This window comes from Dipodomys ordii, unplaced genomic scaffold, assembly GCF_000151885.1.
Source record: "Dipodomys ordii isolate 6190 unplaced genomic scaffold, Dord_2.0 Scaffold6, whole genome shotgun sequence".
Taxonomy (NCBI): Eukaryota; Metazoa; Chordata; class Mammalia; order Rodentia; family Heteromyidae; genus Dipodomys; species Dipodomys ordii.
The window spans coordinates 14,623,259-14,650,764 of NW_012267222.1; the positions used below are offsets into that span (position 1 = coordinate 14,623,259).

A 27,506-nucleotide genomic window follows, 5' to 3' on the forward strand; every position below is an offset into this window, starting at 1 on the left:
GTCATCGCCTCATGGGCTGGAGGCGGCCCCTCGGGCTCTTGGCATCCTGGGGCCAATTTAGTTCTTTAGATTGAGTGGGTCAGTGCCAAGTAAAGGAGCAGGACCAGAGGCTGGGTCCTTGCTCCCTTTTTTTGGTGTGGTTTCCTTTGTTGTGACTAAAAGACTGCATTGGAAGAGCTGCTTTTAGGGATTTTGAATACCCACCCCAAGTGGGGATACACCTCAACCAAGACCACAGGAAAGGGGCCCTATTTTCCTGCTGCTTCACAGCCCAGAATGGAATGTATTTTTAAGAGAATAAAGTCTATTTTTTTGTATTTTAAAGATTGGGAGGGCTAGGAAGAAGATAGCCTTCAAATAACCTGTTATGCATTCTAGGCCCCTGTGTTGGGGCATCAGGCTGTTCCATCACACCTGCTTGCTCGGGCAGGACCTCAGGCCTCACCCAGACCCCTTGGAGTCTAGCTGCAGCAGCTTCTACATTCCTGCTCTAAGCACGGGACCAAGGAGGCCAGAACCTGCCTCTGGAAACCAGGGCAATGCCATGAGCAGTGGCTCAGGGTTCCTTGGGTGCATGTGTATAGTTGAAGCTGCCTGTCTGCATGTATCCTTCGGCTCTAATGCTCTCTGTTGGCTCTGCAGCACAATATGTAACCAATAAAGCTCCCTCGTTTCCACTTGCTTGGTGTCAGTGGTGCCAATTCTGTTATCTCTGCATTGGTAATAGCTGGTATATTTCACTATTTTAGATAAAATGCCTAGCCGTTGATGTTGCAAGGACTAGAAATGTTAGTCTAGAGAAGGATCCACATATGAGTAGCAGTTAAGAGTAAAAATGAACCAGTCAGAATGAAGCGTTTGCTAGTTTATTTCAGGCCTGCTACTGTCATCAGGCTCACTGATCTCTCAAGCTGCCTATGCTACTTATTTAAAAACTAAAAAGCATAGAAAAGCACCAGCCACTGACAAGACACAGTAACTAACCTACACAGGTAACAATATACAATGGCAGAGGTGAGCTTATGATGGAGGCTGTACTCCAAAGCACTGCTGAGTGTATCTCCCACCTGTCAGTCACACTTTTTTCAATGTACGTGGGTATGTGAGTACACAGCAGTCCTAGGGCTTGAACTCGGGGCACTGTCCCTGAGCTTTTGTGTAGGCTCATTCTCTGCCACTTGAGCCACAGCTCCACTTCCAGCTCTTTGGTGCTTAAGTGGAGTAAGGAGTCTTAGGGACTTTCCTGCTCAGATCTCAGCCTCCTGAATAGTCATGCCTGACTGTGTTTTTAGTGCTGTCACTTATTCCAGGACTAAAAAGTCAGATCCCACAATGTAAGGTCTTTCGGGGGGGGGGGGGGAGAAACCCTGGTGGTGTGGCTCAGCAAGCAGTAAAGGGGGCTCAGCAAGTTGCTGAGTTTAAACCCCAGTAACCCCCAACCCCCGCAGTGGATGCTAAGGAAGAACTGGTTATCCTAAAGCAGATTACTCACATCCATTTGTAGGCCAGTAATAGTTTGCTAGAAGCACCTGGAACACTACTCCATGTTGTAGACATTTTTACCTTATATAGCAAAGGGCATGAGATGGGACATTTTTATCTAGGCTGGCCTTAAATGTAATCGTAAGTAGCCTTAGAGGCAAATCTGACTAAATGGGAAGGCACCACACCAGAAGACACACAAATGGATTCTTTTGTTCAGAGCCTTTGCAATAGAGGCAAGCCCCTCCCATTTTAGATTGGCCACCAACATTTCCAAGGGGAGATGGGGCCAGTGGCTCAAGTCTCAATCCTACTCAGGAAACAGATTTGAGGACCATGGTTTGAAGCCAGCCCACCCAAAAAGAAAAAAGTCTGTGAGCCTCATCTCTTAATTAGCTACCATAACAGCTCAAGTGGTAGAGTGTTAGCCTTGAGCAAAAAAGCTCAGGGACAGTAGTAGTGCCCAAGCCAAGTTCAACACAGGCAAAACAAAACAAAAACCTCCACAAGGGGCTGAGTATAACTTGGAGGTGATTTCTAGCATGGACAAGACAGTTTCATACCCTACCCAACACCCAAAACCAAGGTTTTTTTTTTTGGGGGGGCGGGGAACTATGGGAAATAAAGGCAGAGTACTCTGACAGAGAGGGGCCCAACTTTGTTCAGAATTGTTTGGGGTTTTATGTGGGTCATGGGGTTTGGACTTGGGGCCTGGGCACTGTCCCTGAGCTCTTTTGCTAGCACTCTGGTAGTAACAGATCAAAGTTTCATGAACTTTCCTGCTCAGTCTGGCTTTGAACCGCGATCCTCAGATCTCAGCATCCTGAGTAGCTAGGATTACAGGTGGCAAACACCAGTGCCTGGCTTGAATTGTTTTATGTCGAAAACTCAAGGTTTCCTGGTACACTCCTGATACATGTCAATCTTAGCAGAAAAGTCAAGCCAGGGAGCTATGCTCCCATTCTTTTTTGGTCCGTATGGGACCTCAACTCTGGGCCTGGGCGCTGTCCCTCAGCTCTTCAGCTCAAGGCTAGCGCTCTACCACTTGAGCCACAGCGCCACTTCCGGCTTTCTTTTTGCTTATGTGGTGCTGAGGAATCAAACCCAGGGCCTCATGCATGCAAGGCAAGCGCTCTACCATTGATTACCTTCCCAGCCCTCCCACTCTTGTTTTTTTGTAAACAGTTCTAATTTTAAAATGGAGAAAATGCATATATTATTATTGAGGTAAAACTTGCATTTCCAAAGAAGTAACCACTCAACCCAAAGAAAACGACAACTTTTATATGAAGTTTTATTCTCAAAATATATATTAAAAAAAACAAAAACAGAGCCACCAACCAAACATCAGGAGACTAAGACATCCCAAAGAATTTGCTCGTCTCCATCTTTATGAACACAATTCCAAATGAATGGACAAGTTCTTCCGTGCTGTCAAATCAAAGGAGCCAGCCCTGATTACCAAGTCAGGAGCTTGTCAGCTGCGGGTGAGCCCCAGGTCCCAGGTCTGGCGGGCAGTTTCTCGGTGGGATCTAGTATTGCTAAGAGCTTTGCTTACATGGCAAAACACACACTGGCCTTCTCCAATTCACTTGTCTCACATGTTAGGGGACTGCTGTGCAGGGACACCTGGAGTGGCCTGGCGAGGCAGGGTATACATGGCTCCCAGAAACTGGTCTGCAATCCTTCCTGCTTCTCGAAGCCCACTCAGGAGAGCACCATGGACTGTGGCTGGGTAGTTCCGGATCGTATGTTCCCCCGCAAAGAAGAGTCGAGGGATTGGCTAGTTCAGGAAATAAAATCAGCAGGTGGTTTTGTTTTGTTTGCAATACTGGAACTTGCTCATCCTCCAGCTTGACAGGAAGGTTCTGGACACTTGAGCCATGCCCTCAGCTTAGTCTTGTGTTTAAATCGACAATTCCTTTTGCTCCTGAAGTATTGATTTCCACCCTTAACTCTCATTACCTTTTCTACATTCTACCAAAATCTTACCAGAAAGCATTTTTCCTCAAATTGACAGTAGGAAAGAGGAAGTGCACCAGTTATTCATCAGTTTACTGATCTCACATTCTAGAGTTTTCTTCACCTCAGGCAGTGTGCCTTACTGGCTAGGGGAGGAGAGGATGCTAAGTACTGTGAGCAGGAAGTATAGAGCGCTGCTGCAGGATCCACTCTACCTGTCCACCCTCAGGTGAGAGCAGACCACAGGCTCTGACGGGTGCTGAGGAACCCTGACTGCTCTTCGGCATAATCGAAGATCCTAGAAATTCTGAGGCTACAATTTTTTGTTTCCCTGTCGGTCCTAGGGCTTGAACTCCAGGCCTGGGGACTGTCCCTTAGCTCTTCAGCTCAAGGTGAGTGCTCTACCACTTGAGCCACAGCACCACTTCCGGTTTTCTAGTGAGGTAAGAGTCTCATGGCCTTTCCTGCCCAGGCTGGCCTTGAACCGCAATCCTCAGATCTCAGCCTCCTGAGTATTTTAGGATTACAGGCATGAGCCATAGCTTTTTTTTTTTTTTAAAGGTAAAAAGAAGTTACTGACTTGTGAATTTAGACTGGTTAGGTTTACAGAGCCAAAACAGAACTAACAAACATAGCTCCTTCCTTTACTCTTCGGTTGTTTCTCTGAGAATCTAATGATAGAATGACCAAAATCTAAAAAAATAGATTTCCCAACAGACACAGATGTTCTTCTAGTTTCTCACCTGTGGGGCACCTGGAATTGAGGGGCCAGGAGTGATTGGCTGAGCCATTAAATCATAGTCATTTCCAGATGATCCTGCAGCTACATAAGAATAGGAGCCCCGGGCCCAGGGATCAGCACGCCAACGAGACACCACAGTTTCCTTGGGCTAAAGGAAAGATCAGGAATAAAGTCATTACTGACACCAGGACAGACCAGCAGTAGTCAGGGCAACACTGGGAGCCAGGTGATGGATACCCCTGCTTTACCATGAACCAAAAAAAGACCACACTCCACCATGCCTTCTTGTTTATGAATCCAGAGACTCCTTCCTTCTACAAATTCATAGGGGCCATTAATGTCTCCCTTCAAAAAAACAAGGGGCTAAAGGACTTTAAAAGAGATCATCTTCAGAGCTTTTTGCTGGAGTTTGGTTACTCTATCTAAAAGAAGGAGTAACTTGACAGAAACAGCTAGCAGTGGTCCAGCTCCTGTTTGGAGGACTTTATTCCCTTCTCTTGATATACTGGGGTTTGGTCTCAAGGTCTTGTAGGCACTCTGCTCTGTGAATCATGCCCCTAGCCCTTTTTTTGCCTTTTCAGGTAGGCTTTTTGTTGTTGTTGGTTGTGGGGCTTGAACTCTGGGCCTGGGCGCTGTCCCTCAGCTCTTCAGCTCAAGACTGTGCTCTACCACTTGAGCCACAGTGTCACTTCTGGTTTTCTGAGTGGTTTATTGGAGATAAGACTCTCATGCACGTTCTTGCCTGGGCTGGCTTTGAACCACAATCCTCAGGTCTCAGCCTCCTGAGCAGTTAGGATTACAGGCGTGAGCCATGGGTGCCCGGCTAGGCTCACTGCTGTTTGTCCTGCAGCCAGCCTGGGACTGTATATCCCACCTTCACTTCCCTAGTAGTTGGGATTATTGGCATGTTCCACCACACTGTAGGGGACTAATTCTAAATATTAGAATTCTATGAACACAGCATGTACAACTTCTCCATAATGAATCTTTTATGTATTCCGATTTTGTTCTGACCAAGAACTTAGGCTGCAAACATCAAATAAGCCAAATACTGGTTTAGTAAGACACCAGATCCCTGTGTGTGCTCCACCTTACCTGGGGCACGGCACTGCTACCAAAAATCCCTTTGAGAATGGCCAGGCACCGGCCAACGATCACATCATCGCTTATGTTCTCCATGATGCCAGCAGCTTCTCCTGCCACCAGGGCTAACAGGATGGGAGCTGGGGAGACAAAGGGTGAGCCAGGGGTTCCCTCCAGATTTCTCAAGAACCTGCCAAGCCACACCTCAGTCCTGTAACATCTGACAAATGGTGGAAATCAAGTTGTTTCTGAACTCTCTCAGGAACAGGCTGAGTGATGAGGCACTGTGCTGCTTGGAATGAACACCATAGAACATAGCAGCTCTCAACAAAAGATAACTGGAAGCTGGGTGCTGGTGGCTCATGCCTGTAATCCTAAATACATAGGAGGCTGAGATCTGAGGATCGTAGTTAGAAGCCATTCTGGGCAGGAAAGTCCGAGAGCCTCTTATCTCAATTAACCACCAGAAAACCAGAAGTGGAGCTGTGGCTCAAAGTGGTAAAGGGTAGCCTTGAGCACAAAAGCTCAAGGGCAGCACCCAAGCCCTGAATTCAAGCCTTATGACAGACCACCCCTACCACACCCCCCAAAAAACTAAACTAGCAAGACAATTCAGACCTGAAGCGTAAGGTCCATGTCCTGAAAGGTCACTTTCAGATACTACCAATTGAATACCAAGACTTTAAAGCTAAGTAGAGAAAGCCAAGTTGGGAAAAGTGAAGAAAAAGTGGTTTGGGTCCAGGCCATAATACTTGCCTTGAGGCAGTACACAGCAGGCACAGGATTTAAGGGCACAGGCCTAGGATTTTAAGGGCACAGTGTGCCAGGTGCTGAGGAGTGAGCAGAGGGGAAGCAGTACACCACAAGGCTGACACTGCCACGATCTCATGGCCTGCATAGAGAGAAGCCCTGAGCTGCTGTGTGCACCGTGCAGGAACAAAGCACCTTCTCTGTGGAGTCAGAGGCCTGGCTGTTCACTTCAGGCAGCAGCGACAGGGAGCCGGTGGGGAGGCATAGTACGCCAGCGATGAGGCCTTGTGGTCTAGGGCATGCCCTGCCTGTGGCCCTGCTGTCAAAGGCACGCCCTGTGCAGTGTCCGTGTTGCATTCTTTTCTTGGAGTGAGGTGGGATACAGAATTACAAGCAGACCAATGACAAGAAAATAACTGAACAGGACAAGGATGTGAAACTACCATTGAAGGGAAGTGATCAAAGGTTCCATGGCAAGTGAATTTGAGAATGAAGAACACTCCCCCCCCCCGGCTGGCCCCCCCCCCTCCCCTTCTAGCAAGATTCCCTCACCCTGTCCCTCCCAGCAAATGTGATTCTTTGTGTGCTCTCAACACTGCAAAAGGATTTTAGAAATTGCCATTGAGTTACTGAAAAAGATATACATACTTGAGAAAACCCTAACTATTCCTCTTAGGTTCCCGTAGGATATGGAAACTGGGAAGCGGTTACCTTTGTACAAGTTCCAGAAGAGAAAGAGCTCGCCCCGGCTGGCAGTTGTGCTGCCAACATGCCCGAACAGATTAACACTTGGGTCCCAGAACACCCGGTCAAAACACAGCACCACCTGTCACAAGAAGGGGGGCGGTGAGTGGTGCTGGGTCTCAGATCATGGCTCCTCGGACTACTAACACCACCAACTGACTTCTGATGCAGCTCAGTAATTGTTATTATAAATGTATTCTTTAGGATGACATTTTTGACTCTATAATTTTGTAGGTTTGGGTTTTTAAAAGTGAACATATTTGGAGCATCCAAACTGCTAGGACTATGGCTTGGGATCCTAGATGGCTGAGAGCACAGGCAAGCACGGCTATACAAAGAGGACTCGTCTCTACAGTCAGGAGGGTGCACAGGGAAGGCCTAGAGCATGTCACCTTGTTCAGGTTGCCAAATCCCATCCTTTGGACTGCAGATGTTTTCCACTCAGGAAGAGGTGGCACAAACTGTACAGCTGGTGGCTGCTGCTTCAACACACCCAGGGGGAGGGTACAGAGAACCGCATCACACTTATAAATAAAGGTCTGACTGGTGGAGCGCGTATTCACAGCGATCACTTCACATCCTGGAGAGGGTGGTGAGAAGAGACTTGATTGGGGCTAAAGGTGGAATCAAGGAGGCAGAGAGCACCAAGCGCTTGGAGTCAACAGGCTGTTTCTTCTAGTTTATGCATGGATCTATTTATACATGATACTATTTTCCTTTCAGATAAGAAAATAGTCTGGGGGGCTGGGAAGGTGGCTCAGTGGTAGAGTGCTTGCCTTGCATGCCTGAGGCCCTGGGTTCGTTTCCTCAGCACCACATAAGCAAAAAGAAAAAAGCCGGAAGTGGCGCTGTGGCTCAAGTGGCAGAGCGCTAGCCTTGAGCTGAAGAGCTGAGGGACAGCGTCCAGGCCCAGAGTTCAAGCCCCACGACCGGACCCAAAAAAACAAAAACAAAAACAAAAAAAAACAAAGAAAACAGTCTGGGCGCTCAAGACTGTCATCCTAGCTACTCAGGAGGCTGAGATCTAAGAACCACAGTTTAAAGCCAACTTGGGCAGTAAAGTCTGTGGAACTTTTATCTCTAATTAACCAAAAGCTGGAAGTAGAGCTGTTGCTCAAGTGTAGAATGTTAGCCTTGAACACAAAAGAGGGACAGTGCCCAAGCCTCAGGACTGGCACCTCCCCCCTACCATCACCAAAAAAATCACCAGGAGAACTGAGTGTAAGGCTGCACAGGTTACAATGGCCAGGACAAAGGCCAAACTCTGCTGAGTTCTTGCTGCTCTCAAAGTGTTAAGTAACTTACAGCAACATCCCAATTGAACCAATGACTTGCCCACAGACTAGCTGCAGAAGGATTGAAGAATGGGTCCTGAGGACTCGCACAGACCACATATGCATGGCCTCCCACTGTGGTGTGGCCTTGTCTTGAGAGAATGCACCATGGGGCTAAGCTTGTCAAAAAATGTGCTCAAGGCTGGCCTCAGAAGTGAATGGCATTGATTTAATCTCAAATGAATGCTTATGTAATTGTATGCATATAATACACTATCAAAAACTATTCTGAGGTGTGTAAGAGCTCAGTACATGGCCATTTCCTGTGGCTGCAGAACTCTGGGACGTGACCTTGGTTACACTCAACTGTTCTCCATTGCCTGCTAATTTTTTCATTTATAAGACCTCCACAGACCCAAGTTTTTGTTTTTTTGGGTCCGGTCATGGGGCCTGAACTCTGGGCCTGGGCGCTGTCCCTCAGCTCTTCAGCTCAAGGCTAGCGCTCTACCACTTGAGCCACAGCACCACTTCCGGCTTTTTTCTTTTTGTTTATGTGGTGCTGAGGAATCGAACCCAGGGCCTCGAGCATGCAAGGCAAGCACTCTACCACTGAGCCACCTTCTCAGCCCCAGACCCAAGTTTTTATTTAGGAGCTACAGTTTACCTAATGCTTGACAAGGAACTATCCCTCACAGTCTTGGTGCAGTCTTAACAGATAAGGCTCTGCCTTACCTGTAAAATAGTCACATACCTGAAGCGGTGTAGCGGACCTGTCGAACTGCTGTATTCAGCTTAATATCTAGGCCTTCAGCCAAAGCCACAGGCACACACGAGTACCCATTCCTCACTGTCAGGTGGCTGCCAGTAAATTCAAAGTCATCGTCCTGACAAGGAAAGAAAAGGGTCTATTTCCACATTCATCATTGCTATCTGCACTGAGTTCTGTATGATTGTTGGAAGAATATAAGCTTAGGTGGGCGTTGATGACAGATGCCTGCAATTGTAGCTATTTAGGAGGATGAGACAAGGATCGTTGTTTGAGGACAGCTTAAACACTTAAGTTTTCAAGACCATTTCTTGGCCGCCCATAATTGGATATGGTGGCATTCACCCAATCAATCCCAGGTACAATGGGAGGAGTTGCTTGCCTTATAGCATAAAATAGGCACAGGTCCAGGCAGGAAGCAAGACCTTTTCTCAGAAATAATCAGGCTGACAGGCATGGGTGGCTCAACCCTATAATCCTAGCTAAAAACTTAGGAGGCTCAGTTCTTATAAGATCTCAGGGTTCATCTTTCGAATAACTTGCAAAAAAGATGGGCCAGAAATGCAGCCCAAGTTTAAGCTCTAGTAACTGCCTAAACCAAAAATAAATAATAATCAATGCAAAAAAAAGCTAGAAATGTGGTTCAGTGGCAGAATAAACTATGAAGTTTGAGGTTTTGAGTTCAAACATTAATTCTACCAAAACCCCAAATTTGTAGAAAGAGACAGTAACTAAGGAAATTGTTCACAATTCAGCTTGAGCTGCTCATCTATGGGAGGTGGGATTATAAATAAAGGGCTTTTGTTTTCCCTTAAGTTTTCATCAGCACAGTACCACATAAATTCACCGTTTAGGGGAGAAACACGTATGTGGAAACACATATGATCAGAAAGCAATAGACATCTGTTGAAATAGCAGATTTACTATCCTAGTTACATTTTCATTTACCTAAGAGCAAAATCTGGTTTTATTCTTAAAACTTACAGATTTTGAAGTTGAAGAAAATTTCTAAAATTTCACCAACTAGGTGAAAGCAACCCAGGATTATGAAGGGAGGCCCAAGATAATTCAGATAATGCAAGCAACATTTGGGCTAGAAGAACTCCCCCCCCCCCAAAAAAAATCAGCCTATTCATTTGAATTTACCATACATTTTTCTATAAAGAAAACCTTTTTTGTTGCTAGTAATGGGAGTTTCATCTCAGGGTCTTGTAGCTGTTCAGTTATAACTCTACCACTTGAACCACACCTCCAGCCCTGTTTTGTGCTAGTTAACTGGAGATGAAATCTCATGGGCTTTTCTGCTCATAGCCCAGTACCTCCAAGAAAAAAAAAATACATTGAAAGCACGTTTAACATAAAGTCCAGGGGCTGGGAAAGTGGCTCAGTGGTAGAGTGCTTGCCTTGTATGCATGAGGCCCTGGGTTCGATTCCTTAGCACCACATAAGCAGAAAAACCTGGAAATGGTGCTGTGGCTCAAGTGGTAGAGCGCTAGCTAGCCTTGAGCTGAAAAGCTGAGGGACAGTGCCTAGGCCCAGAGTTCAGGCCCCACAACCAAAAAAAAAACAAAAAACAAAGTCCAGCATACCAGGGACTCTGAGTTTGGCAATTTGATACGCCTGTATTAATAGCTTAATAAGAAACCCAGGAAGTTTTTTTAAAGAAATTGACAAGATAATTCTATTTTTTTTTGTGTGTGAAAATACAAAAGACTTGAAAGCCAAGCTCACGCTGTAATCCTAATTACTCAGGAGGCTGAGATATGAGGATAGTGGTTCAAAGCCAGCCCAGGGAGGAAAGGCTATGAGACTCTTATCTCCAATTAACCACCAGAAAATAGGAAGTGGTGCTGTGGCTCCAGTGGTAGAGCACTAGCCTTGAGCTGAAGAGCTAAGGGACAGCCCCCAGACCCAGAGTTCAAGCCCCATGACCGACAAAAAAAAAAACAACAAACAACAACAAAAGACCTGAAAATAGGGGAAGCAAGCAAACAAACAAAAATATTTCAATAATGAACAAAGTTGTTGAACTCAAGGCCTGGGTGCTGTTCCTGAGCTTTTGTGCTAGTCTATAGATGTACATTTACAAGACCAATGGAAGACAAAAGAAGACACTGTGCTGAAATGGAAAAAGATGGGGACTATCTAACCTCTCACTATACACAGAAGTCAGCTCAAGATGCATTATAGACCTACAGCTAAGAGCTAAACTCACAAAACATGGGAGAAAAATCTTTGTGAACTCAGATAAGACAAATGATTTTTAGGATATAAGAAGAATAAACATGGGGTTGAAATTGTAGCTTAGTGGTTGTCTGTGTTGAGCATGCTCGAGGCCCTGGGAACAATCCTAGAATCACCACCAAGTAATAATAATAGTGATGATGAGTAAAAAATCCAAAACAGATGGTGCTGGTGGCTCATACCTGTATTCCTAGCTATTCAGGAGGCTGATATCTAAGGATCTTGGTTTGAAGCCAGTCCAGGTAAAGAAAGTCTGTGAGACTCTTATCTCTAATTAAGCACCCAAAAAGCCAGAAGTGGAGCTGTGGCTTAAGTGGCAGACTGCCAGCCTTGAGCATAAAAGCTCAAGGAAGCTGGGTGCTGGTGGCCCATGCCTATAATCCTACTTGAGGCTGAGATCTGAGGATGGCAGTTTGTAGCCAGCCCAGCCAGAAAAGTCCCCATGGACTCTTATCCTCAAGTAACTACTCAAAGGAGACAGAAGGGGTGCTGTTTCCCAAGTAGTAGAGCCCTAGCCTTGGATACAAAGAGGCTCAGACAGTGCCCAGACCCGGAGTTCAAGACCCAGGACCAAAAAAGAAAAAAAGTTTAAGAACAGCACTGAAAGGAAAACAAAAACAAAAACATGGGTTGGGAAGGTGGCTCAGTGGTAGAGCTTGCCTTGCATGCATGAGGCCCTGAGTTCGATTCCTCAGCACCACATAAGCAGGAAAAGCTGGAAGTGGCGCTGTGGCTCAAGTGGTAGAGTGCTAGCCTTGAGCTGAAGAGCTGAGGACACTTTCCTGCCCTGGCTGGCTTTAAACCTTGATCCTCAGATCTCAGCCTCCTAAATAGCTAGGATTACAGGCGTCCACTGCTGGCACCCAGTGGGTCCCAATAGTGCTGTGAACTTTTTTGTGGTCATGGGGCTCAAACTCAGCACCTGGGCACTGTTCCTGAACTCTGCTCAAGGCTAGTGCTCAACCTTTTTTTTTTTTTGGGTCCGGTCATGGGCCTGAACTCTGGGCCTGGGCACTGTCCCTCAGCTCTTCAGCTCAAGGCCTAGCGCTCGACCACTTGAGCCACAGCACCACTTCCTGTTTTTTTCTTTTTGCTTATGTGGTGCTAAGGAATCGAACCCTGGGCCTCATGCATGGAAGGCAAGCACTCTACCACTTAGCCACCTTCCCAGCCCCCTGCTCAACCATTTTGAGCCACAGCTCCACTTCCAGTTTTCTTGTGGCTAACTAGAGATGAGTCTCGTGGACTTTCCTGTCCAGGCTGACTTTGAACTTCAATGGTCAGATCTCAGTCTCCCAAGTAGTGAAGATTACAAGACAATTTTTTTTTGGGGGGGGGGGTCCAGTCGTGGGGCCTGAACTCTGGGTCTGGGCACTGCCCCTCAGCTCAAGGCTAGCACTCTACCACTTGAGCCACAGAGCCACTTCTGGCTTTTTTCTTTTTGCTTATGTGGTGCTGAGGAATCGAACCCAGGGCCTCAAGCATGCAAGGCAAGCGCTCTACCACTGAGCCACCTTCCCAGCACTAAGACAATTTTTGTATAACATAAATATAACAGCAGACTTCTGGCCAGAATTTAAAGGATTTAATAAGCTATTTACAATTTAGCAAACAAGACTATAAACAATCAAGCTTAGGTGCTTTTTTTTTCCCCTTTCTTTTTTTGGTGCCTGTGCTGGGGCATGAACTTAGGGCCTTGGATTCTTGTTTGGTTCTCCTTCTTTAAGAGTCTCTTGGATTTGTCTGCCTAGGCTGGTTTTGAACCTCAATTCTCAGATTTCAGTCTCCAGAGTAGCTAGGATTACAGGCCTGAGTCACTGGTGCCAGCTACAACTAGATTTTTTTTTTTAATGGGCAAGAAGTGTGAACAGACATTTCCACAAGAGCCAGTAAGCACATGGGAGATGTGTCTCCATGTGAGGCGTACGCCCTGCTCCACCCACTGGAATGGCTAATGTTTTATTACTACATTCTGGTGCGGAAGTGAAGCAAATGAATACAGTTTAGAATCTACTTTCCGACTGGGAATGTGGCTTAGTGGTAGAGTGCTTGCCTAGTATGCATGAAGCCCTGGGCTCAATCCTTCAGTACCACCTACACAGAAAATGCCAGAAGTAGTGCTGTGGCTCAAGTAGTAGTGCTAGCCTTGAGCACAGAGAAGCTCACTCAGGGACAGTGTCCAGGCCCCGAGTTCAAGCTTTAGGATAAAAAAAAAAAATCTTTCCATAACATCTAGCAATTCTATTCCAAGGTATTCACAAAAGACATACACATTCTAGTAACTTCATTAATAGCTAAAAATCCAGAAAGAACTGTTTATTCATTTGCACATCAGCGTACCAGCAAATGGATAAGCAGCTTTGTGCTGAGTCAGTCACAGTCACAGGCAGAAGGTTACTTTTGTACCAAGACTGAAACTGTGGAATGAAGCTAGAGTGCCTGGAGCCAAAGCATGAGGGATTCATTGCAAAGGAAAAAGAGAAAACTACAGGATGATGGAAATGTTCTATGTCCTGACTCCTGGCTCCTGACTAAGTCTCGCAGATCATTGAATTGTTTGCTTAAAATGGATAAAGTGTGTTATATACAGTAGACAGTAGCTTCTAACAACACACACACACACACACACACACACACACTCTCTCTCTCTCTCTCTTCTCTTATTAAAGAGCACTCTTGGGTATCTGTAAATAATAAATGATAAAGGCTTGTTACCTGATCCCAATGTTTGAGGGACAGGGTAGAAAGAGGTGTGGCATTAGCAAATTCAAGATTTGCAAAATGCCAATCAAGTATTTGTCTGTCTCTTGATGAGAGATACACATCACTGAAAAAATAAGAACAAGAAAGTACAGAGTTAACAAAACCATTACTGCTATTCTCAATGAGCTGGTACGCTGGAATGTAAGTTAGGCATAAGGACTGTACCTTATGTAAAGAAATTTGAAGTCACAAAGTAGACTCTTACTGTTTCATGCCTAGTGCCTATAGCAGTGCCAACCTCACCTCAGTTAGGAAAACAAATTACAGTGGGACTTCATTTATTGGAAAAATAAAAACATTTCTTCATACTAAGTCTTCTTGCATTATAAAAGTTTCTGTGATGGGGCTGGGAAGGTGGCTCAGTGGTAGAGCACTTGCCTTGCATGCATGAGGTCCTGGGTTCGATTCCTCAGCACCACATAAGCAAAAAGAAAAAAGCCGGGAGTGGCGCTGTGGCTCAAGTGGTAGAGCGCTAGCCTTGAGCTGAAGAGCTGAGGGACAGAGCCCAGGCCCAGAGTTCAGGCCCCACAACCAGACTTTCCCCCCACCCCCCAAAAAAAAAGTTTCTGTGAAAGTCTATCTTCTACTTTATTTGTTGGTTCTGGTGCTTGAAATCAGGGCCAGCACTCAAGGCTAGTACTCTACCAATTTGTGCCACAGCACCACTTCCCGTGTTCTATTTTAAATAAAGCGCAGATTTAATTACAAGGAGAAGCATCAGTGTTTCTGATGATAGAATGTAGAACAGGCACACATGGAACATCAGTTACCTCCTGAACTCCAATGAACTGAGCATAATATGTTTCCAGTCTCAGGAATTAGGAATATTTAAAGCAACATCTTTTTTTTTTAAACCATAATTAAGACAATTTTCATCTGTTACATCTTTACCCAAATATCAAATCTTATGGTGAAGGGCTGTCTTTTCAAAGACTGTCTGTTTAGATGTCAAGAATACTCTTTCACATTAAAACATAGTAGTAGACAATTTATAAACCTGACAGGTAGCCCTATGTCCACAGATATTTCCCATTCACTAAATATACTTTCATCTCAATTTAACACAAAAAGAACAAAGCAATCTCTGTTTGGTTTTCCATACCTTGGAGGATTGGCTTCTAATTCTTGAAGTTTTTCTTCTAGTTTTCCTTGTGTTTCAGCTAATTCATCATATTCCTGATAAGATTTTTAAATTAAGAGAATTAATTTATCCCAAAAGATGTGATTATCTGTGTAGCTTATTATCTAGACAGTAAGACTTGAGTCATCTTTGCTGCTTAGCTACCATGGAAAGCACAGTTTACTTTAAGGGCAGGCTAGATAGAGCAGGGATTCCTATCCTGGTCAAAGACTACAAGCCTAGCTGGGTGACAGTGGCTCACGCCTGTAATCGTAGCTACTTGGAGGCTGAGATCTGAGTGAGGATCATGGTTCAGAGCCAGCCTGGGCAGGAAAGTCCGTGAGACACTCATTTCCAATAAACCACTAGAAAACGGGAAGTGGCGCTGTGGCCCAAGTGATAGAGCACTTGCTTGAGCTGAAGAGTGCAGGGAGTTCAAGCTTCATGACTGACCAAAAAAACCCCAAACAACAACAACAACAAAACAAAAAACAAAACACAAAAAAAACTACAAGCGTAGGGGTAAGTTGGAGGAGAGAGATTCTAGAATACAAGGGTAAAATTAAAGGAAGCATATATTAATAGTGTGCCTCAAAGTACAGATAATAACCATTTTCTGAGCATTTATCATGGCTCAAGTGCCAAAATAAGCAACCTAGAGACAGAATTTTATTTACGCTTCACAACTAGTTTACAAGTTAGGTTTTATTAATGCCTAACTTGTGATGGCTGAAATAACTAAGGAGCCTAAGGTCACAGGGATAGGAGGCACCAAGTTAGGGAATGCAGCTTGACTTCAAATGACTGCTTTCATTACTATTATTCTCAACTGTCAAGGTAAAACTTCCCTGAAAAAGCAGTTCTCAAACTAAAGTAAGCCTTTAAGTTGCTATGGTTATGTGTCAAATCACACTCTTAGCACCTGAGATTGGCTGGTACCAGGCTTTCTCTAGTTTCCCTCATTTGTGCTGTTTTTTCACCAAGTAAACCCAGGTGGGTGCGTGTCACAGCACACCTTGCACAGAGCAGTCAGGTCCCGGTGCTTGCTTTTCACTAGGAACTCAGCAGTGATATCTCTTGGTGGCTTTACTTCAGATGCTTCTTTATATTGCTGATGGAGCTCTTTAATTTTCTCTTTCAAATTTACCATCTAAAAGGGAAAAGTACAAATTTACTATTCCAGACAGCAATGGAATTTGTCCCCAAATAATACATACCCCTGCCTTTGGCTTCTCCCCCAAATTGGGCGAAGTCCTTGGAAAACTCTAATACCCATTCTACATCATGGCACTTGAGAAACAGGAATGAAGCAATTCTGAAAGGGCAGGAGTATTCATTAAAAAAAAAAAAAAAGTATTGGCAAGTCTATGTATTCTATCTGCCACGACAAGAACCTCATTCTCCATTTATTCCTGCTACTATGATGTTCTGTCTGGCTTGCCATGGGCCAAGAACTGTGGGCTAAAATCTCTGAAACTGGACATCAGTAGACATTCTATGAAGCTTTGATGACCAAACATGGCACTGAAGCCAATGTGTAATGATAGCATGGCAAGTCAAGCTCAATGAACATAGCCAAACCAGCAGTAGGCTGTGACAAGACTGGGATAACCCAGAGGTATAACATGGAGAGGCAAGGAAGGTTAGCCATTTCACCTGTCAAACACATGCTGGTTTTTCATGTGTGTGTATGTATGTATGTATGTATGTGTGTGAGACATACGTGGGAAATGGAGGTTGTAATGTTGAAAAGTAATTTTAATTCTCAAGAGAAATAATTATGGCAAGAACTAGCTCTGACTTGGTAGGTCTTCATCATTGAGTACTTGGCCCCAATACACTTGATCTTCATCCAACCCTAGAATTGTAAAGACTGCGATGAGCCAGCTACTGCATACAGGAAAGATCAATTTCCTCTAGCAACACTGGTTATTATTTTAAGTATAATTCGACCCAGGTATGCAGTCTTCCTCATGGAGACAAAACAAGCCATGCTTTTAACATTCCTAAATTAGAGACTTTTCCTCCTATTTGAAGTTTCTTTAGCTATGAAGAAATATAAAATTGAACCTTATTCAGAAGTTCTTTCAGCTCTTCCTGAGTCTTTACTATCTTCTTCCAGTGTTCAATCTGCTCATCTTTGACATGCTTTTCTTGTAACCTATGAGAGACCAGCTAGTCAGTTCTGCAGCAAACACATTCAAGATCATCCAGGCACAAAGGAACACCTAACACTTGGGGAACACGGAAGTTAGCTGCTAACAAACAAACTGTTCTGTAGGCTATGTTAAATACAATAATAATGCCATAAAAGTCGATTTTAGAACTGAAAGGGACTGTAATTATTTCCTTTTTAAACACTTTCACACACAAGTAAGTAGAAGGTAGTTCAAACAAGGTTTATTGAAAATGGCAGATCTGTAAATGGATTTTACTATATGATTAGCAGAGTACTTACTGAATAACAACTTCCAGTGCCTGGCCCAGGGACACAGGTTTATTATTGAGGACATTGAAGTCTAGCTGATGGCTAAGGTAAGAAGTGGCTTCTAGCAACCGGTTAAATTCTTGCTCTACCATTTCATCTTTCTCTTTAGGAACCTGAAAATCCAAGTATAGCAGAGTTGGTCCTTATAAAACTAAACACAGCCATCCATGAAGACACGAATGCTCTGCGGTGTTAAGAGTCAAAATATGCATCTCAAAGGCAAAACCTTTGAGGACAATGATTTGGTTTTCTTTTCTATGAAGTGGTTAAGTCCATTTAAATGAGATATGGAATGTTCTAGCCCTGATTCCCCCCTTTTCTCCCGCAGAGCTGAGGTTCCACCTATGGTTAACAGCCACACGATTTACACTTGCACTACCTGAAGCTGCATGGAGCACAAGGTGCACTGCTGACATGCACTGAGCTGAGCTGAGCTGACATGCAAACATACACTTAAGAAGTCCCAGAGAACAAAACTTTGCTCACATACCTGAAGACCTTCAGAATAAGGGCAGGATAGGAAAAGAAGAAGCCCAAGTGAGTGGCTCCCCTCAAAGATGACAGAGTGTCAGGGGGAAGGAAGTTCAGAGCAAGAGGTAGAATTCATGGCAAGTAATAAGCACATACCCTTGTGTGTGAGAAGCTATTATTCTTTGGCAGAATAGCTTTTTCTGGCACTGATAACTTAGAGTTGAATGTCAAAGTTCTTAGACTATGAGTAACTGAGATACCAGAAGGGGGACTATTCTCTAGGCCAGTCTGTGCTCCACACTCTGCTACCATCTGTTAGTTGACACCACGCCTCAGCTACTAAGTATTAAGGCCCCAAAGCAAACTACCTGCAGTCTTACTGCTGAATTCATGGCAGCAGTGAGGGAAGGAAAATGGAGGCCTTAGGCAAGCATTGATTTCTGTAAGCTGGGAAATGAATGGGAAACAGGATTCAAAAAGCATGGAATTTTGTTTTGCACTCAATATAAAACTGGTGGCAAGAAAATGATTAGAGATAACTGACTGTTGACAAGATCATCACAGTAAGATTCCTTCTCTCCTGTATTCCCCCTTCCCGCCCCTCCCCACCCCAAGCTCTACTTTTGCCCCTGTAACTAAAGAGATGAGTAAAAAAGAGATGAGTAAAGCACTATCCTGTCTCTCACTCATCACAAAATAAGGCTAGGAGATGAGTTGCAGTGTGAGGGGAGAAATGTAACCAGTAACGGAAAGACAAAGGAAGAAGCTCGCCACTCTGCTCTGGATCTGTAAACACGGCAGATACCACAAATGGCTGAATGAGAATCAAGCTTGAAGCCTCAGTCAAAAGACTAAATTCACGTAAGAGAAAATGCTAGAATGAGAGAATCACCTTTACCCTTAAGGAAATCTAAACTCCGAGGAACCTTGTGGTTCATGTGGAGAGCTGAGGCAGAGAATCAGACTTTGGATGCCTGGTGCTATTTATATTAGAGTGATCCCAGGATCTGTGATCCACAGTAGACCTACCCACTCAACTCCATGGCTGAAAGGAGAGCTGCTGCTGCTGTTGTTCCTATGACTGAATGAATGCACATACAGACGGGAGCTAATGGAAGAGGCCCTGTCAGGAATCTCACTCACTTTATCACCACTTCCTCAATGACTTGATGGATATAACCAGAAAAACAGATTCCGCTTACAAACTTTCCACTTCCAGGGCAACTCCTGCAATGATGCTACAAAAATCCATGTAGTTATGCAATCCTAATTGAAAATAGTACAATGTGTAAGACTGCTTTTCTTGGAATACAAAGAGTGCTTTCTGTCTGTGGCCTCTAGAATGCATAGGAAGAGGATGCTAGCGCAGGAAGAGGGCCTGGACATCTGCCTCCACTGTAGGGCAGAATATGCCAGTAAACAAGAATCAAAGTGGGCCAGATTAAAGCTCTTCCAGTGCCAACTGGACTGCTTGTTTCAGACAAGCTTTAATCTTTGTGATTAGGACAACAGTCACATGGAGGAGTCCATACTAAGAAAGTATGCAGCACTCAGCCTCACTAACTGGGGTCTAGGGTGTGTGGTAGAGGAATATTTAAAGGGACACTGTCAAGGTTACAGGGACCAAATTGACCTTTTGTTTCTTCCCTCTATTTTCTGAACAGCCTGCTTGGTTCATTACACTTTCCCCTTTCCCACCCACATTCCCCACAAAAAAAAACTGACGTTTTACATGCGCTTTCGATGACAAAAACTCTGATGGCACCAGCCCAACATATAGGCGCAACTCTACAACAACAAACCAGTGTGAATGTGGGATGGAAGAGATCTTTGAAAGGAAACTGTGTCAAGCTTTTAATGGGTTATTGTAAACAGTGAGGAGAAAATGATTTGAAAAATTATGAAAAAAATACCTTGACAGTGTCCTTTTAACCAGTGCAGCAGAGAGAGAAATAAACTGTAAATAACAGCCCAACAGCCACGTCAAGTTTAGTTTCGTATGACAGCAGTAAAATCAAGGCTTTAAACACATAGCATGACAGAAGCATTCTGTAGCTTAGAAGCTGCAACCACCAGGGACAGACTGTACAGAGACCAAAACAGGGAAGTCAAAGCGTAGAAATGACCAAAAGAAAAGCAGTTTAAAAAAGGTGGGATGGGAGGGGTGTCAGGAAGCAGTGTGGAACAAAGCAAAACTCAATAAAAGAATGGAAAAACACAGAACAGTAACAAGAAAATCAAACAAAAACTCAAACCAAGGTGCCAGGACACCAGGACAGGACTGCATCTCCACGCCCCACTCATACCCAAGACTTATGGGAGTTAGTCAGTAGCCCAGCCCCAGACATTTTTTGCCTAGGTAAACAACTACAGGGATGTTAGCTTCCTACTGACTCTTCTTCCATCAACTTTAAATTTTTATTTCAAAATTCAAGGAATATTTAGAAAGTGGCAGACAACTTACTTATTCAATAATGACCAAGAGACACTTAACATAGGTTTTTAATGTTTAAAGTTTGAAACCATTTCTAAAAATCAACTGGTCAGAAATGTTTTGCTTGACATGACCAGACACTTGAAAGAATCTGGCAATGGCTGCTAACTATGTGTGTTCCGGATTACGTCTTGCCCCTCAGAAACCCTTGGATCCTTGTTGCTTCTCCATATAGTTGAAGAACAACAACTTTAGGGAACTAAAAATATTGGCAATCTCTAAACCAAGTTGGAATTGTTTTCATTTTACTCGTCCACTTAACTCTGGGTCTTTAGACTGAATCCTGGGAAAGGATCTCAATAAACCATCAAAGGATCTCAATCCAGGTTAGAGGGTGGACATTCTACATTGCAACATAGTAATAGCTTCCAACAGCAAACTAGGAATTCTTTATAAGAAAGGATCAATAATACAAAGCTGTCTATCAAAGAAACAGACAAAAACAGTATTACTTTAAATAGATTCTGGTTATGACTTCCCAAAGCCATTTATTTCTCTATGAAAGTACCAGATAAATACAGTACCTTTCTAAATTTTTTTGTGGTGTTATATAGCTTAGGTTGGCCTTGAACTTATAATCATCCTGCCTCCGCCTCCTGGGTACTACAATTACAGGCATGTACCAACAAGCTCAGCTGTACCTTTCAAATTCTGAGATCTAATGAAGTCCATTGTTTCTACATGAATTAAATTTTGTTTTGTTCTTGGACACTGTATGAAGCATCCTGAGCATGAATGATCACAGAAGGACAGCCTGTATATCTAGTCCGAGTAGAATAAATTTAGGGAAAGCCAAACAAGGCTCTGGAGAAGGTATCAAACATCAGAAGCTAATCTCTAAAGAAGGAAGCTCTCCTCAGCATTCCATTATCACAATCATTGTAATCTTCAAACGCACTGGCATCTATCTTACTTCCAGTCATCAGAAGCTCAGCAGCTGAATGGATTTACATGCAACACTGTGAAAGGTACAGAAAATTCTAAGGCAGACTGAGAATCCCTTAAGAAGAACTTTGAAAAATGTGGTAACTGGGCTGGGAAGGTGGCTCAGAGGCAGAGCGCTTGCCTCGCACGAGTGAAGCCCTGGGTTTGATTCCTCAGCACCACATACACAGAAAAAGCCAGAAGTGGCGCTGTGGCTCAAGTGGTAGAGTACTATCCTTAAGCAAAGCAGCTCAGGGACAGTGCTCAGGCCGAGTTCAAACCCCAGGACTGGCCAAAAAAGAAAAAAAAAAAGAAAAAGAAAAAAAAAAAGCTGGGCGCCGGTGGCTCAGCCTGTAATTCTAGCTACTCAGGAGGCTGAGATCTGAGGATCACGGTTCAAAGCCAGCCTAGGCAGGAAACTCCATGAGACTCCTATCTCCAATAAACCACTCAAAAACCGGAAGTGGTGCCGTGGCTCAAGCGGTAAAGCACTTGCCTTGAGCTGAAGGGTGCAGGGACAGTTCCCAGGCCCAGAGTTCAAGCCCCACGACTGACAAAAGACAAAAAAAAAAAAAAATCTGATAATGCCAAACCTGGCCATAAAAGACCAGTAAACCTCCTCCTTGCTACCTACTTCTATCACATTCAACTGCGCACTTCTAAAATTATGGTGATAGAGAACATTGTTCCTTCCTCTGGTAAGACCCAGAGGAAGACATTCACACAAAGTATCTCTTAATTCAGATTCTCCCAAACAGCTATTATTCCAACAGGACAAGTATATCTTTAATCCTAAAAAATTCAATATGGTTCTTATAAATGGAGACTGTTGCCTCATCCTCATCTTAGAACTGGTTTGTTTTTAACCTATTTATTGGGGTGGGTGAAGGGGTGCAAACATATAACTCAACTCTAGCAGGGTTAAGTACAGAGTAGAGGTGTGCTCAGTACATTATTTTGTTGTTGTTGTTAAATAAATGTAGTTCAGGAAAGCAAAGTATTATTACAGTACATATATAAAAGGGGAAAATTATTTTGAAACTTAGGATCATTACAAGAAGGCAAGAGGCTTTTTACATTTAAAAACAGCAAAGAAGCTGGATGCCAGTGGCTCACATCTATAATCCTAGTAACTCAGGAGAGGTTGAGATCTGAGGATCTTGGTTCAAAGCCAACACTGGCAAAAAGTCTGAGACACTTATCTCCAAATAACCACCAGAAAACAGGAAGTGGCGCTGTGGCTCAAAGTGGTAGAGTGTTAGCCTTGAGTGAAAAAGCTCAGAGGCAGCGCCCAAACCCTGAGTTCAAGTCCCATGACCAACAAATAATAAATAATATAAAAAACAGCAGAGATTAGCAGTTATGATTCTAAAGAGGAAAGAAAGACTGCTGTAAAGACACTGAAGATGGGCTGGGAATGTGGCTCAGTGATAGAGTGCTTCCCAAGCATGTGTGAAGCCCTGGGTTCAATTCCTCAGTACCACATAAACAGAAAAGCCGGAAGTGGCGCTGTGGCTCAAGTGGTAGAGCGCTAGCCTTGAGCAAAAGAAGCTCAGGGACAGTGCCTAGGCCCTGAGTTTAAGCCCCAGGACTGGCAAAAAAAAAAAAAAGACACTGAAGATTTTTCTTCAAAAGATGAAAACTAAAAAGGATAATAGGCCTGTGTCTTACAAGATACTCCATATAAACACAAATGAAAACTTGGGAGTTCTACCAGGTGTTGAATACATATGCAGTGTATGGTATATATTCAGTACAGTATATAGTCAGTGGGCTTTTTAAGAGACCTAGCATCCACCCCTTTCAAGTGTCAGCTTGCTTGCGCAGACAGTTAAAACCACTGCCATCAAAGAAATCAAGATCTCAGCTTCTCAAAGCAGTCATGGAGCCTTTGGATCTCATTTAGTAACAACACGTACCCCAAAGATGATCAGAGATCTTGTAATATAGAATATTTCATCTGATTAAGACATGCTTTTTATAATTTAAAAGAAAAAAAAAGGGTATCAAAAGCCCCTAAAGTTATTAGTGGGTAACCAGCTACATGCAAAAAATATTCAAGGTATTTCCTATCTCCCCCATCTATAAGTTTTTGGTATTTTACTGGTCCTGATACAAAGTAACCAATTCCTAACCTTCTCCTTGTCCAGTTAAAGGTGATTATAGTCTAGTTAACACTTTTATTGTCAGTCAATCTGTGGGCAGCTGCCATATTAGCTTGTTTTGGTGGGCTTTTCTGGGGTTGGTTGTGAGGCTTGAACTCAGGGCCTGAGTGCTGTCCTTGAGGCTCTTTATGCTCAACGAGAGCACTCTACAATTTGAGCCACAGTGCCACTGCTGGTTTTTGGGTGGTTAATTGAAGATAAGAATCTCATGGAGACCTTTCTGCCAGGCTGGTTTTGAACCCTAATCCTCAGATCTCAGCCTTCTCAGTAGCTAGGATTACAGGCGTGAACCACTAGCGTCTGGCTACTTTAGCTTTTTTATAGGCTTAAGACATAGAAGATTTCTTCTACTTTTTTTTTTTTTTTTTTTCAGGTAAGGGGTAGGTTTATTCAGTAGACCTGCTGGGACCAGGCAAGGTTGGCACTCCACATGACTGGGAAAGGAAAGAGGAAAGAAAGGAAAGAGAGAGAAAAGAGCTAGAAAAGAACAGCCTTCTACCTTCTTAACATCTCTAAGGTAATTTTCTACTCTAAATTATTATCATTATTATTTGCTGCTGGTATCAGGGCTTGATATTGTGCATGGCTGGTGCTCTATCGTTGCTCTATCACCTCCTCTACTTCTGTCTTTTTGATAGTTAACTGGAGATAAGAATATCAAGGATTGGGCTGGAAAGGTGGCTCAGTGGTAGAGTGCTTGCCTTGCATGCCTGAGGCCCTGGGTTTGATTCCTCAACACCACATAAGCAAAAAGAAAAAAGCCGGAAGTGGCGCTGTGGCTCAAGTGGTAGAGTGCTAGCCGTGAGCTGAAGAGCTGAGGGACAGCGCCCAGGCCCAGAGTTCAGGCACCACGACTGGGCCCTCCCCAATCCCCCCCCAAAAAAAAAGAATCTCAAGGATTTATCCGCCCAGACTGGCTTCAAACTGGGATCCCCACATCTCTGCCTCTTGAGTAAGTAGGACTATAGGCACAAGCTATTGGACCCAGTTTCTCTATATTATATTCTTTAATAAAAGAGCTCTTATTCTGGTCATTCAGAGCCACAAAATAAACTTTTTTTGGGGGGGGGGGCAGTCGTGGGGCCTGAACTCTGGGCCTGGGCGCTATCCCTCAGCTCTTCAGCTCAAAGCTAGCATTCTACCACTTGAGCCACAGCACAACTTCTGGCTTTTTTTCTTTTTGCTAATGTGGTGCTGGGGAATCAAACCTAGGGCCTCATGCATGCAAGGCAAGCGCTCTACCACTGAGCCACCTTCCCAACCCCAAAATAAACTATTCTTATTAAAAATAAATATAGGCCAGGCGCCGGTAGCTCACGCCTGGAATCCTAGCTACTCAGAAGGCCGAGATCTGAGGGTCACAGTTCAAAGCCAGCCCAGGCAGGAAAGTCCATTGAGACTCTTATCTCTAATAAACCACTAGAAAACCAGAAGTAGTGCTGTGGCTCAAGTGGTAGAGCGCTAGCCTTGAGCTGAAGAGCTGAGGGACAGCGCCCAGGCTCAGAGTTCAAGCCCTGACGAAACACAAAAACAAAAAAACAATCCTACATAGATCAGAGTTAAATGATAACTATCAGTTTCAACTGGAAACAACTCCTGCATACAAAATGCAAAAAAAAAAAAAAAAACCACATCTCAAATGATCAACTCTTTTTTTGGGGGGGGGTCTGGTCATGGAGCCTGAACTCTGGGCCTGGGCGCTGTCCCTCAGCTCTTCAGGTCAAAGCTAGTGCTCTACCACTTGAGCCACAGCACCACTTCCGGCTTTTTTCTTATATGGTGCTGAGAAATCGAACCCAGAGCCTCAGGCATGCAAGGCAAGCGCCCTACCACTGAGCCACCTTCCCAGCCCCTCAAATGATCAACTCTTTAACTTAAAAGGATATATAAGGGCTGGTCCTGGTAAAGTAGGGATCATCTAAGCCAGGAGATAAAGTTCACTTTTTTCACAAAGTATTTTATTACTATACTGGCTGTTTATGTTGTCCATACACTATGTTAACAGTTCAGACTGGAAACTGGAGCAGGTCATACTTGAATAATGCATACTGCTATTTCAAAACAGAAGTTAAACAGAAAGTGTTAAACAGAAACAAAAGAAAAAAAAACAAGCTGTGAGTACAGCTCAGTAATAAAGCATTTGCCTAGCATGCATGGAGCTCTGGATTTCAGCCCTTCTCCCAGCTCTACAAGGAGAACAGAAGTATTACTAGGTCCTCTGGGCTGGTAGTGAATGCCCATGATCCTGGCTGAAGCAAGAGGAAGGAGTCTAAGTTGGAGGTTGGCTTGAGCTACATAGTGAGACCTAGTCACAAACAGTTCACCTAATACCAAGAAAATACTTTTCTGGACATCTCTTCTAGAAAAATGTTCTCTCTAGTTAAGAGTAAACAACTGCTCTACGTTCAGAAAAGTCTAAAGAAAATAATGGTGTCTCAATGATCAGTGACAATTATTAGTGTAGAGTTACTAACTGGAGTTGATAAAAATTTCTACTACAAACTTGTGATTTTCAGTCAGGCCTACAAAATAGAAGCTTAGGGTAGTCTAAGCCAATCTAACAGTGGTTAAATTATTCAGTGTCCAAGATGGACCACATTTAGACTGCTGTCATACTGGTTATAACAAGCTCCTATGCCTGTGACCAACAGATCCTTACACTACCCATGCATCTTCATAAGTATGACTATTTATTAGCCTATCAAAACTTGAGCCTACAAACACAAAGTCATGAAAAGCATGTGAAGCTAAAGCACACAATGGAAGCACAATACAAAGAAATGAAGAAGTACATTTAAATTTCAGAGGTCTCTTGGAGTGGCCATAGTAATCAACCAAATAAAAAGATTACTTGTCTAGTTAGCCTTCATTACAAGTCTAAAGATAAAATACCTAACTGGATATGTAAATTTGTACATATGCAATGATTCTTTCCTATATAGCTTTGAGTTAGGAAACCCAGAAAAATGTAACACCATTTCTCAGTTTATGTAATTTGTATGTACTTCAGTCACATATTACTTCCATATTTTCAACTAAAACAAAAAAATTTTGAAAAGTTTTGTTTGTCTTCAACTTACAGCTTGTCCATTGGCTTCATAAAGTGGACATTTTTGCTTGATCTTTGCTAGTTCCATATTTACTTGCTTGCTGACTACAGCCATGGGATTCCCACCTACAAAAGATTAAATGAAATTCAGCTTACCTATGAGAAGAGAAGAACACTTTTCAAAGTAAAAGTATCTTTTCTCAGAATAAAAAATGCTTATCTGAGTGTAGTGGCACCTACCTGTACTCCCAGCATTCCAGAGAGTGAGGCAGGAATATTAAGATTCCAAGGCCAGCCTGTGCTACCCCTATCTCAAAAAACCAAGGACTGGGGATATAGCTCAGTGGTACAGTAAGTGCCTAAGATGTGAAAGGCCCTCGTTCATTCCTAGCCCAACTTAAGGGTAGGTTGAATTATAGCTAATAGGCTCAAAAAAAAACCATGTAAGATAACACATAAACAAAAAATGACACGTAATTCCCTGAAGTTACAGATTCCATACATAAAAGGATTACAGCCCATGTATTATTTTCACCTTTTTTCACTTTGTAAAATATTGTAGACATCATTTCATGTTACTATGGAGCTGCATAATTCTTAGCTGGCTACAAGTAGGGTCTCAGTGTACAATAATTTCATCTTTAAATCTGTGGTTCTGAATGTTCTACCACTATAACAGTGCCATATTAAAAACATATTTCTAATATAGTTCTTAGAATAATTTCCTACAACTAAAAAAGGATCCCTGAGGTTAAAAGATGTATGTAGCCGGCACTGTTGGCTCACGCCTGTAATCTTAGCTACTCAGGAGGCTGAGATCTGAGGATCGTGGTTCAAAGCCAGCCCGGGCAGGAGAGACCGTGAGACTCCTATCTCCAAAAAACCACCAGGAAACCGGAAGTGGCGCTGTAGCTCAAGTGGTAGAGCGCTCGCCTTGAGCTGAAGAGCTGAAGGACAGCACCCAGGCCCAGAGTTCAAGCCCCAC

At 43.6% G+C, this 27,506-nt stretch overlaps 1 protein-coding gene across 1 annotated transcript in view; it reads right to left on the minus strand.

The window, feature by feature from the left end:
- Positions 1–2,759: 2,759 nt before the first annotated feature.
- Kdm1a (lysine (K)-specific demethylase 1A) overlaps positions 2,760–27,506 on the minus strand; it is an 81,162-nt gene continuing 56,415 nt past the window's right edge. The window contains exons 9-20 of the mRNA XM_013032458.1: positions 26,553–26,647; positions 17,389–17,531; positions 17,001–17,091; positions 15,946–16,080; positions 14,913–14,986; positions 13,763–13,874; positions 8,789–8,921; positions 7,156–7,343; positions 6,731–6,845; positions 5,282–5,409; positions 4,188–4,334; positions 2,760–3,265 (exon numbers count right to left, since the gene is read on the minus strand). Of these exons, the coding sequence (XP_012887912.1) occupies positions 3,080–3,265; positions 4,188–4,334; positions 5,282–5,409; positions 6,731–6,845; positions 7,156–7,343; positions 8,789–8,921; positions 13,763–13,874; positions 14,913–14,986; positions 15,946–16,080; positions 17,001–17,091; positions 17,389–17,531; positions 26,553–26,647 (1,547 nt within the window). The 3' untranslated portion in view covers positions 2,760–3,079. The remainder of the gene's footprint in view (positions 3,266–4,187; positions 4,335–5,281; positions 5,410–6,730; positions 6,846–7,155; positions 7,344–8,788; positions 8,922–13,762; positions 13,875–14,912; positions 14,987–15,945; positions 16,081–17,000; positions 17,092–17,388; positions 17,532–26,552; positions 26,648–27,506) is intronic.